The sequence below is a fragment of the Xenopus laevis genome, chromosome 8S, assembly GCF_017654675.1.
Source record: "Xenopus laevis strain J_2021 chromosome 8S, Xenopus_laevis_v10.1, whole genome shotgun sequence".
Taxonomy (NCBI): domain Eukaryota; kingdom Metazoa; phylum Chordata; class Amphibia; order Anura; family Pipidae; genus Xenopus; species Xenopus laevis.
This window is the reverse complement of record NC_054386.1, coordinates 29,962,438-29,983,560: the sequence shown is the minus strand read 5'-3', so window position 1 is coordinate 29,983,560 and position 21,123 is coordinate 29,962,438. Positions and strand designations below refer to the sequence as shown.

At 42.6% G+C, this 21,123-nt stretch overlaps 1 protein-coding gene across 2 annotated transcripts in view; it reads left to right on the top strand.

Moving 5' to 3' along the window:
• col5a1.S (collagen, type V, alpha 1 S homeolog) overlaps positions 1 to 21,123 on the top strand; it is a 113,627-nt gene that overhangs the window by 19,709 nt on the left and 72,795 nt on the right. For both annotated transcript variants that reach the window (XM_018232589.2, XM_018232588.2), the window contains exons 2-3: positions 16,731 to 16,898; positions 19,981 to 20,194. In XM_018232589.2, the coding sequence (XP_018088078.1) occupies positions 16,731 to 16,898; positions 19,981 to 20,194 (382 nt within the window). The remainder of the gene's footprint in view (positions 1 to 16,730; positions 16,899 to 19,980; positions 20,195 to 21,123) is intronic.

Here is a 21,123-nt window from a genome sequence, read left to right as displayed (position 1 = left end):
ACTAATAGCACTGGGCTCTTATAGTAGTAGTAGTAGTAGTAGTAAAACAACAAAAAAATAAATAAAAGCAGTCCTTACAAGGACTACTGTTATTGCAGCAGTCAGCAGATGAGATCAGAAGCAGGACAGCTGCCCACAGCAGCTACATACAGAGCACTGCAGTAGAAGGTAGATTACTAGCCAGCAAAGCTACCTAAGCTTAAATGTCCCTCAAACCCCTGCAGACTTCTGTCCCTCCAATAACAGAGCAGTATCAAAACGATTACTAGCCAGCAAACTTTCAACTGTCCCTGAAATCACTAACAGGCAGCAGCTCTCTCCCTACACTATCTCTTCAGCACACACAGGCAGAGTGAAAAAACGCTGCAGGGCTTCGGTTTTTATAGGGAAGGGGAGTGGTCCAGGGGAGAGCTTCCTGATTGGCTGCCATGTACCTGCTGGTCTGGGGTGAGAGGGCAAAAAAAAGCGCCAACAATGGCGAACCCAAAATGGCGAACGTCGCGCGACGTTCGCGAACTTCCGGCGAGCGCGAACACCCGATGTTCGCGCGAACAAGTTCGCCGGCGAACAGTTCGCGACATCTCTAGTGGGTAATACACTGAAGATTTGCACAATATTCCTCTCTCTCAGAAAGGATTCAAACTCATATGAGACAAACTGTGGTCCTCTTTTGGATTACCTTCTCTGCTGAAGACTGTAGACAGAATTGTTATTACTGTAGCTGATGTTATATGAGAAACAAATGCAATTTCTGTCCATTTACTGTAATAGTCCATCAAGGTTATAGCAAATCTACAATCTATAGGAACATCTGTAAAAGGAGCGACAATATCAATGGCAAGTTTTTCCCATGCTGAATCCAGAAATGGTACTGGTTTTACATCTGGTCTCTTGTGTACAAGGTTCTTTGCACAGCCCAGTGAAGTGTTGCTTTGTGGTGAAACTTTAGACACTGGCTGTGTGGCAGGCACTGGTGCTGTAGTAATGAGACTATCAACTAATTGTAGGTTTAATGCAGCAAAGAGATCCCTTCCAAGTATAGCAGTGCCCTTATTCACAATGTACAAGTCACATTTTGCAGTATTTGATTCAAATTGTCACTGGCTACCAACCAAGCATGGGGATTGGATCCTTTAAGTAACTGACCAGTTTCGTTTCAGGGCAGGTGCAATAAGCGGATCTTTTGCAAAGTATTTCAAGAAAATATCCTTTGGTAATATAGAAACAGATGAACCTGTATCAAGCATCAGGTTAATGGAGTGTCCTTGTCAGCTGAAGCAGTACTGACACTGCATATAAACTTGTCTGGAATAAATGTACCAGCTTTATTCACACTTAATACTGTAACATTTGTAGTAGTGACTTCATGAACATCTTTAGCAGAACTACGGCAGATCTTAGCAAAATGTCCTACTTTTGTGCATTTGCGGCACCGTTTAGCTTTTGCAGGACATGTAACATGATTTGCAGTGTGTTGTGTTGAACCACAGCGAAAGCAGTATTTTCTATTTGTATTTGTTGCACGGTTTTGCAGTGTAGGTGAATCCCTTTCCTTAGCACTGTATTTTGCCTGTGATTGTGCATTATTAGGCCACAGTGATGAATTCACAATCTGTAATATATGTTCCTACCGCACACTCGCCTTTCCTCTCACTGCGTTGGTGGTGCTGGTTTCTCCGTTGACCCCGGCCAGGTCCCTTAGCAACAGCAAACAAGAAACGGATCCGCACACACGCTATGATCAGCAGTTGGGGGGACACCCCTCTTTATTATATCACCTCGTGATCAACGTTTCGGGGGGATAAACCTGATGAAGGGAGGTTTATCCCCCCGAAACGTTGATCACGAGGTGATATAATAAAGAGGGGTGTCCCCCCAACTGCTGATCATAGCGTGTGTGCGGATCCGTTTCTTGTTTGCTGAATTCACAATCTGTACATTCCCAGCAGTTCACTGACTGAGAGTTTTACCCTCTGTCACTGCTGTTTCAATTTGGCTAGAAACTGTAATAGCCTTTGCAAGGGTTAAATCCTGATCTAGGAGCAGTCTCTCTCTAATGCGAGGTGAGTTTGTTTTTTCCACTATTTGGTCTCTTAGCATTTTATCTGTTAGATTCCCAAACTCACAGGTAACAACCAGCTCTCTCAAAGCTGCTACAAATCTTTCTGTGGATTCGCCATTACGTTGTCCACGTTGGCGGAATTTATATCTTTCAGCAACCACATTTACTCTTGGCACGAAAAAGTTCTTTATAGCAGTAAGAGCAGTTTCATAAGTGTCATCAGGTAATGGTAATGTATAGAATATACGCTGTCCCTCTGCTCCCAGGCAGTGAATAAGTAAAGCACGCTTTCTAGCAGCAGAAATCTCCCCTTGGTCAGCAGCAATAATGTAATTTTTAAACATACGGATCCCAGCAGTAAAAGGTATGGTAGGCTCACCAGGGTTTGGAAGAAAAGGTGCAGGCTGCTGCAGAGGTAGAAGAGCCATCCTTGTCGCCATTTGTTATGTTTTGTGTAGCCGAGAATGAGGAGAGTATAACAGTGCTTTATTAGCAGAGTCATGCAGGCATTACACAACAGTAAGTTTCACTTTTAAGCTGACAGGAAGTATGCATAGTAACACATGTAGACAGTGACACCTGTAGGCCATATGTATAACACCACATTTTTCTGATGGGGAGACTGAAGGCAAAGTTAGCACAGCTCCAAACAAAGAAAGAAATGGCACCAGAACAACATAAATGTGAATCTTGAGTTTTTAATGGAAAGGGAGACTGGTTGCTGTATCCTTATCTCAGCTGGCAGCGATCCCAGTGTGCAACATTTACTCCAGTCTGTGCTAAAGAGAAGCCACAGGGTAAATAAAGGGAGTAATCACAAATGATTTACTCTCTGGGTGTATGGCCTCAATACACACCGAATCCTGGTAAATCTGAATTTATTTCTCTGCCCATCAAGGATGTGTTTAGATGTTAGAAAGGTATGTCATCTTGCAGATGACTTCACCTTCCAAGCCGGCACACACTTCTCTCCGAATTAATCTTCTACATGGAAATATTCCAGCCCTTGAGATTATTTCAGAGCATTTTTAGCCTACAGGTAATCAGATAAGAACAAGAATGTGATCAAATATTCTATTAATTCCTTTCATATCTCAAAGGAGAATGTAAAGGGTTGGTGGAGGGGGAAGGTGCAGCAGCTAGGAGTGTATTATAGCTCTGCTAGATATGAATTACCTGTAATATTTGCAGGAATACATATCCTGTTTATAAACATTGAGGCCACAAATCATCCTTTCCTTGTATTTCTTCCAATCAGAATCAAATGAAGTGGTAATGATATTCAGAATTAATAATGCATGGCATTCAGTGTCGGACTGGCCCACTGGGATACCAGAAAAACTCCCAGTGAGGACCCTTCTGCTTCTAACCATTTGGCCTGTTTCATGGTCATTCACTATTTCTGTATGGGAAAAGAGAGGCTAAATAGATAGTGTCCCGGCAGGAAACTGGGAAACAACCCGGAAACAGACCTGCTATTAATGTTGCCAACAGTAAAAAATATAGGTGTGGGGGAGGGCGGAGGGGGGTTGCGGCATGGGGGGTCTGAGGTGACTTTGCCGCTGGGGTGGGGGGCCTGGGGGAGGTTGGGGACCCCAAAGCAACCCCCAAGTCCAACTCTAAATTGATAGAAAGAAAAAAGACTTGAAGAATAGAGTTTGAGTGAGGTGAAGAATAGAGGTTGAGTGAGGTGAGGAAGAGGAGACAGTTTGGAGAGTGGACCCATGGACTAAGGTTTTTTGGTGAGCCCCTGGCATCTCAGTCTGACACCGATGGCATTTGTAGTGTTCCAGGATATGTTTGATGCTAGTGATAAAGAAAAGAATGCAGATTCCTTTAAGCAGCAAGTTTAGTAGATCACTGGTGGCCATTGACCTTGGGAACAGGCGCAGCCTTTACAGAAGGGTCTCAGTTGGACAAAACATCCTCCCTAAAATTAGATCAGGGAAGAGGCATTCCCCTTCTGATACCAGCACCCATTTTCTAGCTCAGCCAACCGATTGGGATATTTTGAGCACCAAGTCGTGCTGTCTGTAGCCATCTTATAATAGCTGTACATATCCTATAAAAAAAAGATGAAATCTGAATATCATTGTAAGAAACAAAGCAGCAACTTCATTAAACCTCAGAAGCTGTTATTTTTCCCCAAACCACAGACTGAAAATCTAACTGTCTGGGACAGGGCCTTGCTGTTACCGCAGGATAACCCATAGCTGCTGGAAATAGTGCTTTCAGGCACACCGGAGAGCATTACTCACATTTTCCAGTTTCCAAGCAAACGCTGAGATACAGCACTGCTGCAGCCAGGTGGTAGGTCATGTCTGCAATATACCAGAATCGAAATGAGACGTGCGGAATCATTTCCTTTGCATGTCACAGGAACGTATGGGGCAGGGGAGAGACGAGGAGAGGGTTTAAACCAACACAGCGGCTATCACTTTCAGAGCAAGCTCCTAGCCATAACATTCAGTCCGTGGGAATACAGACATGCCAGCTGCCTGATTATATTCCCTAGGTGGAAATAATGACCAAATATTCCATTACCTCTGCTGTCTTTTGCCAAAAAAACTGCAATTTCAGCTAACTATCCAATTTTGTATGACTGTGACACCACTTCTTTCTGACCCACTGTTTGGGGAACAAGCTGAATGATCAGGACAGATTTCAAATGGGAACAGGGGCTACTTTTCTATATGGCACTAAGTGATCCACTTCCACAGGGTCCTTGTAAATATCTTATGCAGTAGTGGGTGTCTGGCACAAGGGGTGCCACTTTTATAGGGTTCTCCCTGCTGAAGTAGCTGTTCTTTGGCTCTGTATCATAGATTGCTTGTCTTTAATTCTTAAACTTGACAACTGTGCAAAAGTTATCCATTTGTACCCATTCCTGTTCCATAGCACAGAGGAGATGACTCCTTCTAGTAACTCAATCCCTCTTGCTACAAATAGACTGTGGAACCAAAGTCATATTGTATCTCCGGTGCCAGTATTGTGTGCCGAAGCCCATAGAATATTCTTTTTTAAAGAGGTTTTTACAGACCAAAAAGTGCCCAAATTGTGTCTCCTTTAAAATACTGGAGAATACAATACTGTCAACAATTTAACAGGTATTGTTGTGGCTTTATTTGTTATTGGTGCAACATACCACTCAACATAATTGTCTTTTTCTTATGTAACCGTTTGGTTACATTCCACATCCCCAATTGTTAGAGCTGTAGGATTATACAGATTTAAAGGCCTGACAAGATACTTATTCTAAACACACACACAAGCTAAATAAGACTTTGTTGGATATTATACAATATTTCAATGCTGACAGATTTATATCTGGAGTTTTATGCCCCACAATCTATTGAAGGGATCCACAGACTTTCATTAAAAAAGTTGCAGAGCGCTGCCTTACAATGGTTGCTCCAAAACTGGGGGTTCTGGAGCAATGGCAAGGTTCTCAGCCCGGAGGTCATTTAGGGTGAGATTTGGGGAGAAAGCCTATTTGGCTGTCCTAGATTAAATTGAAAGCCCAGTTAGGAAATAAGTTAAGGGTAACATTTGGGGTTAAAACATATTTTACTTATAGATTTGCATTAATGACGGAATGGCTGATACACCGGTGCATATCCTGATACACCAGTCCAATATCTGTAATCTAAGGGGTCCCAGTCAAAGGCTGACCTTTCAAATGGGATTTGAACTGTATTAGTCCACAACCACTGCCCTAGAGAATCTTAGGCTGTTCCATACTCTCATTAGTACAGAGCAACGTACAAAATTGACGGTTATTGAAAAGGCAATGTTTCGCAACTGCTATATACATCAGGGGATAATGTTCATACCACTGGCCAATTGACTGCACATTATAAGGGTGACTTCATTAAGAGCAGCCAAAGCAAACACGTCTGGACACACAAGTCTGTGGTTCCATGGAAGGAATTGGCTAGAAAGACATCTGTTTATGACTATTTAGGGGTCTGTTCACTGGCTGTGTAATTAACACTCAATCAAGGTAACCAGATATGTAAATATGCAGAGAAGAACAATTTTTAGGCACAAAAAAGCTGTTTTATCAGTTTGTTCCTCTCAAGCAGAACCTTGGCAATCAAAATATCCAGGCCAGAATCTATCTCCCTGTCTGGTAAAATGGGAAGTGCAGAATATTTCACTACACTGTCACCCTATTAATGGAACCCTACAGAGCAAGTAATATATATGAGCTCCCCGCTGCCTAAATGTATGTTTTTAAGTAGAGGAGCCTGTTGAAATGTCTGCATTGTACTTATGTCAGAGTCCCTTCCTATTTTGATACAGGAAATCATCCATTAGGCCAAGAAATTTCACTTCACTTTGTGCTCTCGGTGATAACAATGTATTGTCCTGTGCCAAGACACCATACGAGAACAGGAACGTGAAGCAAAATTGCTTCCTGGCTGCCAAGTAGAAAAGCTTTGTGTGGTGTTCTATACAGAACCTCAAGCTGTGTCCTAGTATGGTAACAGTAGTGTGTTGGTATTCCAGTAGCAAGTCTTCTGAACACAGCTTGTCCCTTATACCCCTATGTAAATAAAGACTCTTGTATAGGGGAACCCAGCATGGGCCAATGAGATTGTTACTTGGTTCCCGTACGGTCTAGACAAATCCTAATTATTCCCTAAGAATTCTCTAATTTTACAAATGTCCTAAAACCACATCTTACCTTGGCTACTCTGCTTATCATGTTTCCCTCATTATATATTGGATTGTTATGACTGATGACACATTTACTTGAGTTTGGCCACACAAGTAATTTAGCCGTTAACGTTCTACAGTAATTAATGTTGTCGGGATTGTTGCTGGCTGTACCAGAGAGTCTGGTAATTAATTTATGGCAATTATTTAGCTTTATTATAAAATACAGTATATATTGGAGTGGGTGGCTTTTGTAATTGCACATGAGCAATGGCACATACCCTCTAATAAGAAATGTTTTGTAATCCAGAGCTCAAGAATTGATTCAAGGAGAGCTAAAGCCTAAATGTTGGTGCCTGGTCTCTGATTTTGGGGAGATCTGATGTCACCGACAGAAGGTCAAAGAGTTAAGATGACGATACACAGATGGCCACCCTTGACTGAACGCTGGAAGTTATGTGTAAAGTCCTTCAGGCTATTAAGTTCATGGCCAAAATGTGGAAAGATCAGCTTGTCTGGCATCCATGCTTAGTGGGTGTAACTTTCCATGTATGGCCAGTTAATGTGTAGCTCTTTGCAGCCCTTCAGTTTGGAGAACACTCCAGTAGATTGTCCAGGGTTCCTTGCACTTTCCTTGACAGTCAAGCTCTATCCTTCTGACAACTCAAAGTATTCAGCGTCATCACAGGGTTAAACTCATTTACGTTTAACAACTTCCCCAAGTACAAACTTGATCATGTGGGGTCGCATCCAAATAGTGATGGTGGTTTTTATTATTAAAAAACGTGTGATTAAATCTGTGGCCCCAAGGCAAGACACAGAAGAGTAATCAGACAGGCTTGTTCAGCCACTCTGCATGTTAATACATTAATGGTATGTTTGGAGAATTCTATGCAGCCCGATAGGACAGTAAAGCCTGATTCTAAAGCGGCATTCAATCCTTTTCAGTCCCCCATGTATCTTAGAACTTTGGAAGTATAAACCTAAGGTGCAACTCAAGGTCTTGATGCTGCGGCAAGGATATCAGGGTCTTTATGAACAAACTGCCATGTTCTGACTGGCAGTTTCTTTTTAAAGTGACAACCCTGGGACTAAATCAAGCAACTTTATTATTTTATCTCACTTTCTTACACCATGCAAACGTAATAACTGGATCGTGTCCTGTTTGTCAAACTCACTGTGTAACTAAAAACAATGCATTTGTGGTTACTTCTTCGCCTTGTTTCCATGTACGGCTTTCACGTCACAAAGCGCTCTTCATAAGCAGATTAATATCCGCGGGCAATAAGAACAATCGTTGGACTAGACTTTGAAACATTCGCCCCCTCCGTTTCCATCCCTTCTTACTATGATCTCTGTCTCCGCCCCCCCTGGAGTATTCTCATCCTGTGTTGTTTTAATATAATGCATTCTTTTGTTAATGATGGGAATATTACTTTTTGTGGTCCCTGAGGGATAGAAATGATTCATTACTAAAATATTCTGCTGATAGTACAGGGGTTTGGCTCCTGCTGAAACACCGGTGTGGACAGAGGCAAATTGGATGGAAGTGGGATCATATTTTATGGAATATTCCAAGCTTTGTATCGTATGCCATTTGGCAGAAATGATTACAGTAATTGCCTTATGCTGAAATATGAAGACCTCCATTTAATTAACAATACATTTAAAAAAAAAAAAAAGAGCAAGAAGTACAGTGCAGAGGCATGTATTTGATATAGACGTGGAATCCAAGGAATTCACTTCTCCCTCTTTACACTGACCTCTCTTTGTATGTTCACCCTAAGGATAAGAGATAGGTAGAGGATAACTGTAATGATGCTCACTAATTACTGGCAGGAGAAACCACAAATGGGATTCTGTGTGAACTGGTGTTTTTGACAACTGAGGATCTCTGTGGCCTTTATCAGGCCCAGGCCAAGCCGATCGGCCTTGCCCTAGGTAACCTGGCTGCCCACCACACTGCCACCGTGCTTGTGTGTGCATCTTACTGCAACTGTGCATGCACCTTAGCAGAGGGTAGGGAGTGGAGATCAACAAAAGGGAAGGGAGAGTGACAGGTTTCAGCAAACATGGACTAGGGGTAGGCAGAAGACACTTTAACAGGTACATGCCCAGCTCCTCCCTATTGTTGTGTCCTAGGCAGGTGCCTCTTTATGGGGTACTTAATAGTGCAGTGATCCCCAACTAGTGGCTTTTGTACAACATATTGCTCCCCCCTTGAATGTTACTCCCAGTGGCCTCAAAACAGGTGCTTATTTTTGAATTCCATGCTTGGAGGCAAGTTTTGGTTGCATAAAAAACAGGTGTACTGCCAAACAGAGCCAGTCCACATAGGGACTATCAAATAGCCAATCACAGCCCTTATTTGGCATCCCAAAAATATTTTTCATGCTTGTGTTGCCCCCCAACTCTTTTATCTGAATTTCTCATGAGTTAAAAAGGTTGGGGACCCCCTGTACTAGTGCATTATTACCCACACTCCCAGTTCCATTGGCCATAAGTGAAAGTTCAGTGGAGGATAAATGTAAGTGGAGTTTGCTTTCACTGGGTGTCCTCTGCACACTTGTTGCCCACTGAGCTATCTTTGGAAAGTAGGGTGTCCTAGTATAAAGGGTGCATTTCAAGGTATCTCTGGGACCAGTAATAAAGGCATACACAGGTCTCTGTGGGTTGTAAAAATACCCTGTAGGGCAATATCTGGCCCAATAGCCTTCAGTTATACAGCCCTACTGTAGAGGATAGAGCCTTAGATGGTTAATGTATTAAAAAAATCAGCACTAACACAGATGGAATTGGCTATTTTGGAATAAGCTATAGTGGAGTTGTCTTTCAGTACACAGGTAAGAGGGAGCCAGGGTAAATCTGAAGAACCTCCGCCTCCCATTCCAAGGCCAAGATGCAGCCAAACCCAAATGTATGGTTTGGATCTGGGCTCATTCCCAATATTTTAGTCTTGGGTGGTCTTAGAGCCAAAGACCTTCAGTCTGGCAGTGATATTGGGATGTTAATGGAAACTAAACAGTGGAAAATCAACAGTGGACCTATAAGTAACCAAATAAATGAAGCCAATCCCCAGGTACATAATTATACCACTAATTGCACTGTATATGCGTCACCAACTAAAGAATCAGTATCTGTATCAGTGTGTGTCATTGTACAACACAACACACACATTTTGTAGCTGGGGAAGAAGTAGACACTTCTGGGCAACAGTAACCACAATTCCCCATAAGACTCTTTATGGAGATTCTCGGCACCCTCTAAAAATTCTGTTTTCAAGCGGAAGATTCCAATACAATGTAGATAGCAAAACATCTTAACAATTTAGAAACAAAACCCTCTTTCTTCCATGTTTAATAAACCAGCTACAGGACTTTCACAGGACAGCATTAGGCCATTAGCACTGGGTTATTGACGTGCGCATAAAGATGCCAGGTTAGTCTGCACACAAGTCATTTGTCAGTGTAGTGCAACCAATCATTCCCCATTAGCAAAGCAAACAGACAATACACACAGTACAGTCTAGTGGGGGCTTCTCCTAATCTTCTCCTCTGGGGGCAGTGAGAAAGCAGGAGGGAAAACTCATTAACATTGAAAAACCACAAGAAAAAGCATCCGCCCAGCAGCTGTGCAAGCAGCACCCATTCTAGCCTAAATTTGCATTCACTAATGAAATTTTAGCAGCTTTCAAGTAAAAGTGGGATCCGAGTGCCTGAAGGGGAGAGGAGGGGGTGAGGTTTATTGGAATGATCTGGTGTCAGAAGAAAATTCAGATTAGCCATGGCTTAGGGCAAAGACACACACAGCTACTAGTAGCAGCTACTTTTCACAGCTACAAAATATATTGAAACTGTACCAGCTGATAATATACACCCTACTGTAAATGATAAGGATATTAGAAGTCACTAAGGGGTTCTGTGACCATATAAAGGCACAAGGCTGCAGGCTGAGTTATACAGGGAACTCTGAGTATCACTCATGTATTATAAGGGATAATTTACCCCCTACTGTAAATGATAAAGATATTAGAAGTCACTGAGGGGTTTTGTGAACATATAAAGGCACAAGGCTGCAGGCTGAGTTATACAGGGAACTCAGAGTATCACTCATATATTATAATGGATAATGTACCCCTTACTGTAAATGATAAGGATATTAGAAGTCACTGAGGGGGTCTGTGACCATATAAAGGCACAAGGCTGCAGGCTGAGTTATACAGGGAACTCCGAGTATCACTCATGTATTATAAGGGATAATGTACCCCCTACTGTAAATGATAAGGATATTAGAAATCACTGTTCTGTGACCAAATAAAGGCCCAAGGCTGAGTTATATAGGGAACTCTTATTAAATTTGGGTGCTTTTGCTCAGATCACTTGGCCACAGAACACGGGGCTGCTTGCAATTATAAGTAAGAGAAGGTGTGAACAGAAAAATAAAATCCAGTATCGCAATCAATCTGTTGTATGATTGCTAGGAGCACTTACCCAGGCAACCAGATTGCATATTAAAGGTTAAAAGAGAAGCTGACTAGGAAGGTGTGTAATTACATTGAAGAAAGACTGACTGCAAAATGCTTGGATAGATGAACACATATATGTACAGCTCCCATTTAAACCCCTCAGTATTGTCAATGACATTCATGGGAAAAGGTAACTATGACCAGTGGCTGTGCTCGATATTATGCAGAGTAGGACTGGCACGGCAACTTGTCCTTTGGCCATTCACTTCTCTGTGGGGCGAGTTCCTCATGAATGTGGCAACTGTTTGTATTCCTTTCTCTTTCTGTAAATAAACTCAGGAGACACATGAGCACATTAGGCAGCAGCAGGTGCAAGTGGTTCCACATATTCCCTGCAGCTCTTGATAACCAGGGGAATGGCAGTTCTGCCCGCAGAACCCGTTTGCTGTCAGCTCATTGGCTGCGATGGAACATGTTAAGGAGATAATCAATGTGATTAATATGTAGCTGGCGCTTCTGTCTGCTCTACAGAGTAGTCGTGCAGGAAACATCATCTCAGTAGGCTTCTTTAAGACCTCTGGAGGGGCTCCAAAATGACATTCCAGGAGATCTGATGTTACCAAGATCCACAATCTGACTGATTGGCCTTGGCAGTCTTCCTTGGAACACTTTCAGTTTCATGTGTCTCCTGCAGCAATTGCTTTGGAAGGTTGCCCTGCCACTAGATGCTCCATAATCGAGCGAGCGGGAGAGCAGCGGGGTGATCACTGTAGCAGATGTGGCCTCTACTGAAACAGCTCCTATTGAATCTACATCTAAGAACAGAGCAATAAAAATCAGCCAACTGATCTCAATAAGCAATGTGGCAACCGTTAGTATATGGACGGATTGTGAGTTATTACTACATTTGTAATGCAAGGGGTTCTGTGACCATATAAAGGCACAAGGCTGCAGGCTGAATTATACAGGGAACTCTGAGTATCACTTATGTATTATAAGGGATAATGTACCTCCTACTGTAAATGATAAGGATATTAGGAGTCACTGAGGGGTTCTGTGACCATATAAAGGTCCAAACAAATTAGTGTGAGCGGACGCACACCCACGACACCCTCCTGTAGAGTCGCCTGATGCTTGGTAATGGAAGTTTCGGCGGCTTCCTATTCAATATACAAGAAGAAAGTTACCAGCACTCACGGTCTTAGTTTGCAGGAAAACCTTGCTTTATTTCAGTGCGGTGATGCAACGTTTCAGGGCCATGCTTGATAAAGGGGCGTGGCGTGGCATCACCGCACTGAAATAAAGCAAGGTTTTCCTGCAAACTAAGACCGTGAGTGCTGGTAACCATATAAAGGTGCAAGGATACAGGCTGCCTGGGTTATAGAGGGAACTCTGAGTATCACTTATGTATTATAAGGGATAATGTACCCCCTTCTGTAAATGATAAGGATATTAGAAGTCACTGAGGGGTTCTGTGACCATATAAAGTCAGAAGGCTGCAGACTGAGTTATACAAGGAACTCTAAGTATCACTCATGCATTACACAGGGAACTCTGAGTATCACTCATGTATTATAAGGGATAATGTACCCTCTACTGTAAATGAGAAGGATGTTAGAAGTCACTGAGGGGTTCTGTGACCACCTAAGAGCACAAGGCCTTTATAAAAATATACTATTTTGTACATGAGTCCTTGTCTTTGACTATAGCTTTCCATACAAAAGTACAATAAATGCGTTCAGGTTCTGTGCTTCTGTTTCTGAATTACAACTTCAAATTTGTGAGATTTAGCACAATGTGTGTGTGTTTTTGCCCCAGAAGCACAGACTGACATTAACAGAGAGAGGACAGATCTATCTATTCCCAGAATGCTGTACAGGAATAAATCATGGCTATGTTGGTCAGTCTGTGTAGCTATGTGAGCAATCGTGCAAGACTTTATTAGATGTTTCCATCTGCAACTTCATTCTTTTCTCTACTGAAACTCTCCTTCATTTATTCTATTTGTGGCACCTGCCCTCCCTTCCCACAATATAAAAAGATGTATTTTTAGGGTCTAATAAAAAAGACACAGCTGCCAGGCACATGAACAGTGTGTGGATCATGGCAGAAGAGCTGTTAGTTTGAGCTGTTGGATGATGTTGCTGTAGATTGGAAAAGTGCAACTGCTTTGACCTTAATATAACTGCACTGAGGCCTGCTCCATTGTGACACTTTAATAAAAATGCCCAAGACCCACTTACTGCACAGATCAGCTCAGCTAGGAAAACTCTGCTATAGACACACTAACTGTTTAAATAAGTTGCTTTTTTATACTTTTGTCCCTTCTGTGTGCCCAGAACATTCCTTCTCTGTATATTTCTATTTATACATATGGAAGGGAGATGCCATATTGTTTCCCTTAGACAGTACAGTATGAGGTTATAGCTTATTGTGTGCCCAGAACATTCCTTCTCTGTATATTTCCATTTGTACATATGGGAGGTGGTGCCATATTGATTCCCTTAGACAGTACAGTATATTGGGGATGCACCAAATCCACTATTTTGGATTCGGCCAAACCCCTGAATCCTTTACAAAAGATTCAGCCGAATACCAAACCGAATCTGAATCCTCATTTACATATGCAAATTACTGGTGAGAAGGGGACATTTTTTTTACTTCCTTGTTTTGTGACAAAAGTCACACGATTTTTCTTCCCACCCCTAATTTGTATATGCAAATACATATGCAAATTAGGTGTGGATTCAGTCGGCCGGGCAGAAGGATTCGGCCGAATACGAATCCTGCTGAAAAAGGAAGAATCCTGGCCAAATCCAGAAAAAAATCCTGGATTCGGTGCATCCCTAGAGGGTATAGCTTATTGTGTGCCCAGAACATTCCTTCTCTGTATATTTGTAATTATACATATGGGAGGAGGTGTCATATTGATTCCTTTAGACACTGCAGTATGAGGGTATAGCATTGTGTGCCCAGAACATTCCTTCTCTGTATATTTGTATTGATACATATGGGAAGAGGTGCCACATTGATTCCCTTAGACAGTACAGTATGAGGGTATAGCTTATTGTGTGCCCAGAACATTCCTTCTCTGTATATTTGTATTTATACATATGGGAGGAGGGGCCATATTGATTCCCTTAGACAGTACAGTATGAGGGTATAGCTTATTGTGTGCCCAGAACATTCCTTCTCTGTATATTTATCTGGGCCGGAACTAGGGGTAGGCAGAAGAGGCAGCTGCCTAGGGTGCAACGATTGGGGGGCGCTGGGCAGCTACCTCTTCTGCCTACCCCTAGACCAGACTTACCTAGCATTGATCGCAAACGAACGCCGCTCGCGTCACTGCATATGCGCGAACTACATCATGTGTGAATGCCCTCTGCATGCGTGAACGCCCTCTTCAAGCACGGAAGTGCGCTGCGTCACTGCGCATGCGAGAGCACGCGATGGGGGAAGTGGGAGCGGGCTGGCTGGCTGGGTTGCCTAGGGCGCCCAGCTGGCGTGGCCCGCCTTTGATATTTATACATATGGGAGGAGGTGTCATATTGATTGCCTTAGACAGTACAGTATGAGGGTATAGCATATTGTGTGCCCAGAACATTCCATCTCTGTATATTTGTATTTATACAGATGGGAGAATGCTGCCATACTGATGCCCCAATCCACATAAAAATAAAGTAACATGACAGGACTGTGTTGTTCTGTTCATTTATTTTCACTTCAGTGCTGGCATTGAGTGACAGTGTAATCTCTCTTATGGCCTTTGCTATTTATATTTGATGTGTTGTTTGTATTCTGATCCCAGTGCCCTCCTGTTTTGCGGCTGGTGGTGAAGTGATGCTAAATGTTGTCAGATCTGTGGACAGCTGGTTCTCTTGGGGTATTGCTCCCACTGAATGTTTTGCAGGAAGTTTTTATAGCATTAGAAATGACTGCCAGTAGTGTGACATTTGGCTTTCTGCCACTTGGGATACCCAGCGTATTTCAATCTGCCTGATTGAGAGAGCGGCACTTTCCCCCGTGAGATTTCAGAGCATTATTGCCAGTGACTAGCTGACTGAAGGCAACTAAATCTCACTGGTCCCAATATTAAAAGCTGGTTGCTGCCCCAAATAGTAAACGTTGTAGGGATACGAGTACGACCAATATTCTCTTCTGCGCCTTTGGTGATGACGTCACAATGGAGAGATAAAAATGGCCTCTCATTTCTGCCCCAAGCAAATGTGTCTCAATCTGTCCCCTGAGATGAAAATCCATCCCTTTTCCGAAATAAATCTCTTAAGCCTGGATAATATAAATTAAATAAAGAACGGTGTGTCCATAAAGTACCAGCATCTAAAGAGAGTTAATGACTGCAATAGGCAGTGATCACTTTCATGCGACTCAGAGATAATAAAGAAACATGATGTTTGTTTTAATGTGTGATTGTGTTTAGATGGATGCTCCATGTTATGGATTAGAACAGACTGAAGCTTGGAGGCATCACAAATGCTTTTATTCTCTCTCCGCCAGTCTTTATATATGTTGGGGTGGAGGGGGGGGGAAAGAGAGACAAGAGCTATTTGTGACTTCAAAGGGGTGATTCTGCATGGTAAGAGGCAGCAGTACAGTGGGAATATATTTGCAGCACTCTCTGTTACCCTCAGTCAGCTGCAATTGTGTGATATCAATGTGTTATGTAGCACAGCCATACTCAACGCTTGCTCCATTCACTGGCTACAGTGATAACCAGTGAATGTTGTAGAGCCGGCACTGAGCAGCATAATTTAGGTTTAAGAAGGCCCAGCCTCCCCAAGAAGAGACCAACTTCCTTATATTAGGTCTGCTGAGAAAAGCCATCTACCGGTAACCTCCGTCAACCCAATTCCCACCCTCCTCCCCTAGGAACCAAGACCCCAAAGCTTGCATTCTGTTTCCAACTGGATCAAAGAAACAATTCTCTTTATGTGTGTGATAGTATCCCTTTAAAATCTTCCATATCCGCTAGCAGGTTGTGGTGATTTTCGATGGCACACAATTAAAGAAATGTAGTTTTCATCTCAGAGGATAATGGTGTCACAATGACCCCCTTCTTTCGGCACTGTTTACAGAGCATTGCAGCTGCCTCTGCCAATAACCGCAAGCTTTAAATACTGTATTCCCCTTTCCCTCGGGTTACAAGAGTAAGGGGATAGGTGCTTCCTTTTTTAAACAGAATAAATATAATGAAACATGAGTCGGTAATACTGAAATAGTTACGTGCCACTCATTCCTTTACTCTGCTCACCCCTTGTCTTTGGCAACATGGTCTCTGAAGCCACAATAAAGCCAACAAGTACCCGGTAGTAGCAGCGTGAAACCTAAGCCAGTGCCGTACTACTCATGCCATTGCTCCAGGGACCGGCTCCTGGTCTGGTTCCTTCAAAGGGAGCCATTGGTTGTCTTAAGAGACCCTGAACCCATATTGTTTTCTGTACCCATGATCATATCTGCATTCTGATATTGTATTCGTTATAATTAATAATGGGCGTTATCTTTTGTTTTTGTCTCTTTTTGCAGCTGAACCAGCAGATCTTTTGAAGGCATTAGATTTTCACAATTTTCCAGATGGTATTTCAAAAACAACGGGCTTCTGTGCCTTCAGAAAATCTTCGAAAGGACCAGACGTGGCCTATAGAGTGTCAAAAGATGCCCAGCTTAGTGCTCCGACCAAGCAATTGTTCATGGGTAAGAACCCCTTGTCATTTTCAGATTTGGTGCATGTGTCCCTCTAAGGATAAGGTCACACTGGGCATTTCGGGGAGATTTAGTCGCCTGGCAACTAATCGCCTCATCTTTGCGGCAACCAATCTCCCCAAACACCTTCCCTCACTCTGCGCTGGCTAAAATGAAAAATCCTAAAGAATGTCAGAAAGGAACCTATTGATCTTGGTGCTTATCAGGTGCTTGTAGACTTTTCAAGAAACCGATCACGCTCTATTAACTTTCCACTAACTTTCCATCAAGACATGCTCAGCAATTCAACCTCTCCACTGAGCTGTGGTTTAACCCTGTGACATCAGGATATACAGTAGATAAAGTAGGTACCAATTACTAGTCATTCGACGGCCTTTGGGTTCCCGAGAGAGTTGGCAGTTTGTCCAGGCCTTCTGTAAATGTTTAAACCTTTTGTATAGCTGGCAGCACACATACCCAACAGTAGATGAACAGTCCCTTTAAAGCTTTGGACCATGTGCACAGATCCCAGTGCCTCCCATTTAACATGCCAATAGTTACTGGTATAGACTTCATACTTGAAAGCAATATTTTTATGGAATCACTTTTAGCATTAACAATGTATGGACACCAACAACAACAAAGATGTTCTCCAGAACATGAAAAATAATCCCTGTAAATCCAAAAAAAAACACTGAAGCAGTTGCTTGAGTCCAATTTTATCAAGGTAAACGCAGCCCAGAGTGGTCCATCACTGGCAGTTGGCCTAAACTGAAATATTCCCAAAACAAGAGCTGGATTACTGGAGCCGATCCCAAAACCACTTCTGTTACAAGCACAATCCATTTCCCTGTACCACAGTTTCCCTTTAGTCCTTACCAGTTCACAGCAGGACTCTAATTGTGTGTTCTTGTGCACCTGGGAGTCTTCTCTTTATTACTTCATTGAGATGATTCTCCCTCTAAATTGTCTGTCCAGCAGAACATATGGGGTCTTTGGCCCTTTAAGGCACAGGGGTCAACAAATATGCCTGTTTACCTCCAGTTTTTATTCTGGATTATAGGCTATCCAAACTCACGGCACCGGTTACATAGCTGCCATCTTGGATCTCTATTTGACTTGTTGTGGTTCTTGTGTGGGCAAGGTTAAACAAGAGCAAATGGTAATTGCTTTATGATATCGGAGCTGTCTATTGAATTAATTATACATTCTGTCATGTCAATGTCACAATGGTGGGCTTTCCAACATGCACAAATACACACAAAAACCCAGTCACAATCAGGTGTTTCCCAGGAATGTTGTAAAAGCAAAGGCTGAAACCTGGAATGTAGTCACACTGATTGTATCCCAAGAGAGTAAAGATATGTCAGAACCTCTTTATAAAAGGATGAATAGCCGCTTTCTTATCTAGATACATGGGAGTGGTGAATGGATCTGCTTGATCTGCACTGGAGCCACCATTCAATCCATCTATAGAACACAGCAAGCCATTGTGAGGCAGTTAAGTTTTCATGGCTTGTTTTAGTTAGTTTAACGAATCATGCAGTGAAAGTGATTGTAATGCTACAGCGCCCCGTCCATTGTAGGGAAAGGGGAACGCAAGGCCCCTGGGGGGCACTATGCAACAAGAGAAAGTGGTGTTATACAGATAGCTAGAATCTCAGCTGCCATAAAGCAGGGCAGGACTGCTGCTTCCAATGGGGATCAGATAGGATCTGTGCAGCAACTGGAACATAATGCTCTGTTATACAGATAGCTAGAATCTCAGCCATAAAGCAGGACAGAATTGTTGCTTATAGTGAGTAAACGGGCTCAGATCAGGTCAAATACCCCATGACCACACAGATAAATGCACTCACCTAAAAGATCCCATATATATATGAATGTTACAGAATCCTCTTCCCTAGAAGCAGCATGTACACAAACTGAATTTTCCCTTTAAAGTGCTCAACATTCAGCTGTCTTTTTTTTGGTTTCTGTTCCACTTTTCCTCTCTGCAGCTCCTGTGGTTTTTTAGGTTTTTTTTGCCTGTAATCAGACCGTTCCCCTTCCCTCCAGTTACCATCACAATGGGAAACATATGACCGATTTCCTTCTTTCATTTTTTGTTCCTTTCAAACCAGAGCAACACAATGGCAAAGTGCTGAGTCTGCAGCATTTCTGCTAATTGGATTTTTCAAGCTGTCATTAACTCTACCTACAAAAGATAGACTGAATTTGAATAGTTCCCCAAAATAAATTTGACTGAAAGGAACTTTAATTTATCTGCCTGTTTTCACGTACCACCAGCTCGATGCTTACAAATAGTGGCTTGTTAACATTTAAAACACAGTTGTGTTGCTGTGGCACAGGCCCAGGTTTACATTGGTCATCAGTGCAAGTGCCCCCCCCCCAGGTTAGAACAATGGAACTGAGGCATCAGGCCCATTACTGCAGCCCTGTATTGTGTTTACAATTTCCCATAATGCTTTGCGTTCACTTCCTGTGGGTCATCATTGCAGGACTGCAGTACCCAGGCTTGGGCTTATTCTCTATAGCTCTTGAATTACCATTAGCTAATTTCTTATATAATTGTGTTAACTGAGGTAGAAGCAACCATTTGGCCATTTAATGCGGGTGGGCTAGGGATGCAATTTATAGGGATGCACCAAATCCTCTATTATTGATTCGGCCGAACCCCGAATCCTTCGCGAAAGAATTGGCCGAATACCGAACCAAATACAAACCCTAATTTGCAAATTAGAAGTTTGGAAGGGGAAAATATTTTTTACTTCCTTGTTTTGTGACAAAAAGTCATTCCAATTCCCTCCCTGCCCATAATTTGCATATGCAAATTAGGATTTAGATTCAGGTTCGCCCAGGCAGAAGGATTCAGCCGAATCTGAATCCTGCTGAAAAAGGCTGATTCCTGGCCGAATCCTGGATTCGGTGCATCCCTAGTAATTTATGTCCACCACTCTTGTTGGGTTTATCTCAAGAAGTTTAAGCAAGCAATAGAATATCTGGGCACATGTGTAACCGACTGGACAAAGCAGAAGAGGACTGGATTTCATTGGCTTGTTATTAAAGTCTCTGCATTTGCTCCATTTTTTAGATACCCCATTTCCAGAAGATTTCTCCATTTTGGCAACTGTGAAACCCAGAAAAGGAAGCCAGTCATTCCTGCTCTCCATCTACAGTGAGCAGGGAAACCAGCAGATTGGAGTGGAGCTGGGCAGGTCTCCAGTGTTCATCTACGAAGACCACAAAGGGAAACCAGGCCCTAACCGTTATCCCATCTTTAGAAACATTAATCTGTCAGATGGGAAGTAAGTGTCTACCCTGTTATACCTGTATGCTGCCTTTTAAATCTCTGCCTCCTAAAGCTCATGGCTCTACCTCCAAGTGAGGATGGTATATACTGTGCGTATGTGATTTGATTTTTAAATAGATTTCTGTTTTCTCCTTTGTATCTGTAGCTTTCAAATCCTAGACTTTCATGGGGAGCCTCTGACATTTTGAACGTGGTGTGTGAGGGGGAATGATAGTTTTTACTGCCCTGCCCCTTTTGTCTCATATCATGGAAGGTAACAGGACTTGGTGTAGGCAACAACAGCCTCTGCTTCCTATCTTTATTACTGAGCAGTGACAAGAAAGGGAGAAGAGCTGATAATTGGCTTGATTGACAAATTGCAACCGTTGGTAACAGACACATAAAAGGGTCAGATAAATCAATTGAACTTTTGTGCGGAAGAATGAAAAACTTCTCTTGATAAATGGCAGACACAGAATAAGGACGCGGGAGTCCACCACACACACACACATACCGGTGCTGTTTTCTCTCTTTTGTTTGTCCACATCTCTAAACCATAGTTACAGGTTTCACTTATGCAACAGCCTATGAATTTACTCCTTTAACCTCCATTGTATTATCCATTCAAACTGTAAATGGGTATTAACATAAGCCACAAGTCTGATCTTTTCAAATGTGTCCCTAACTGACCTTGAGACTCAGCCAAGGTTTTGAGTTCCCCCTAGAGCAGGGGTCCCCAACCTTTTTTTAAACTGTGAGTCACATTCTAATGTGAATTAAGTTGGAGAGCAACACAAGCGTGCAAAACGTTCCTGGGGCACCAAATAAGGGCTGTGATTGGCTATTGGTAGCCCCTATGTGGACAGGCAGCCTACAGGAGGTTCTGTTTGATAATACAACTGGTTTTTATATAACCAAAACTTGCCTCCAAGCATGGAATTCACA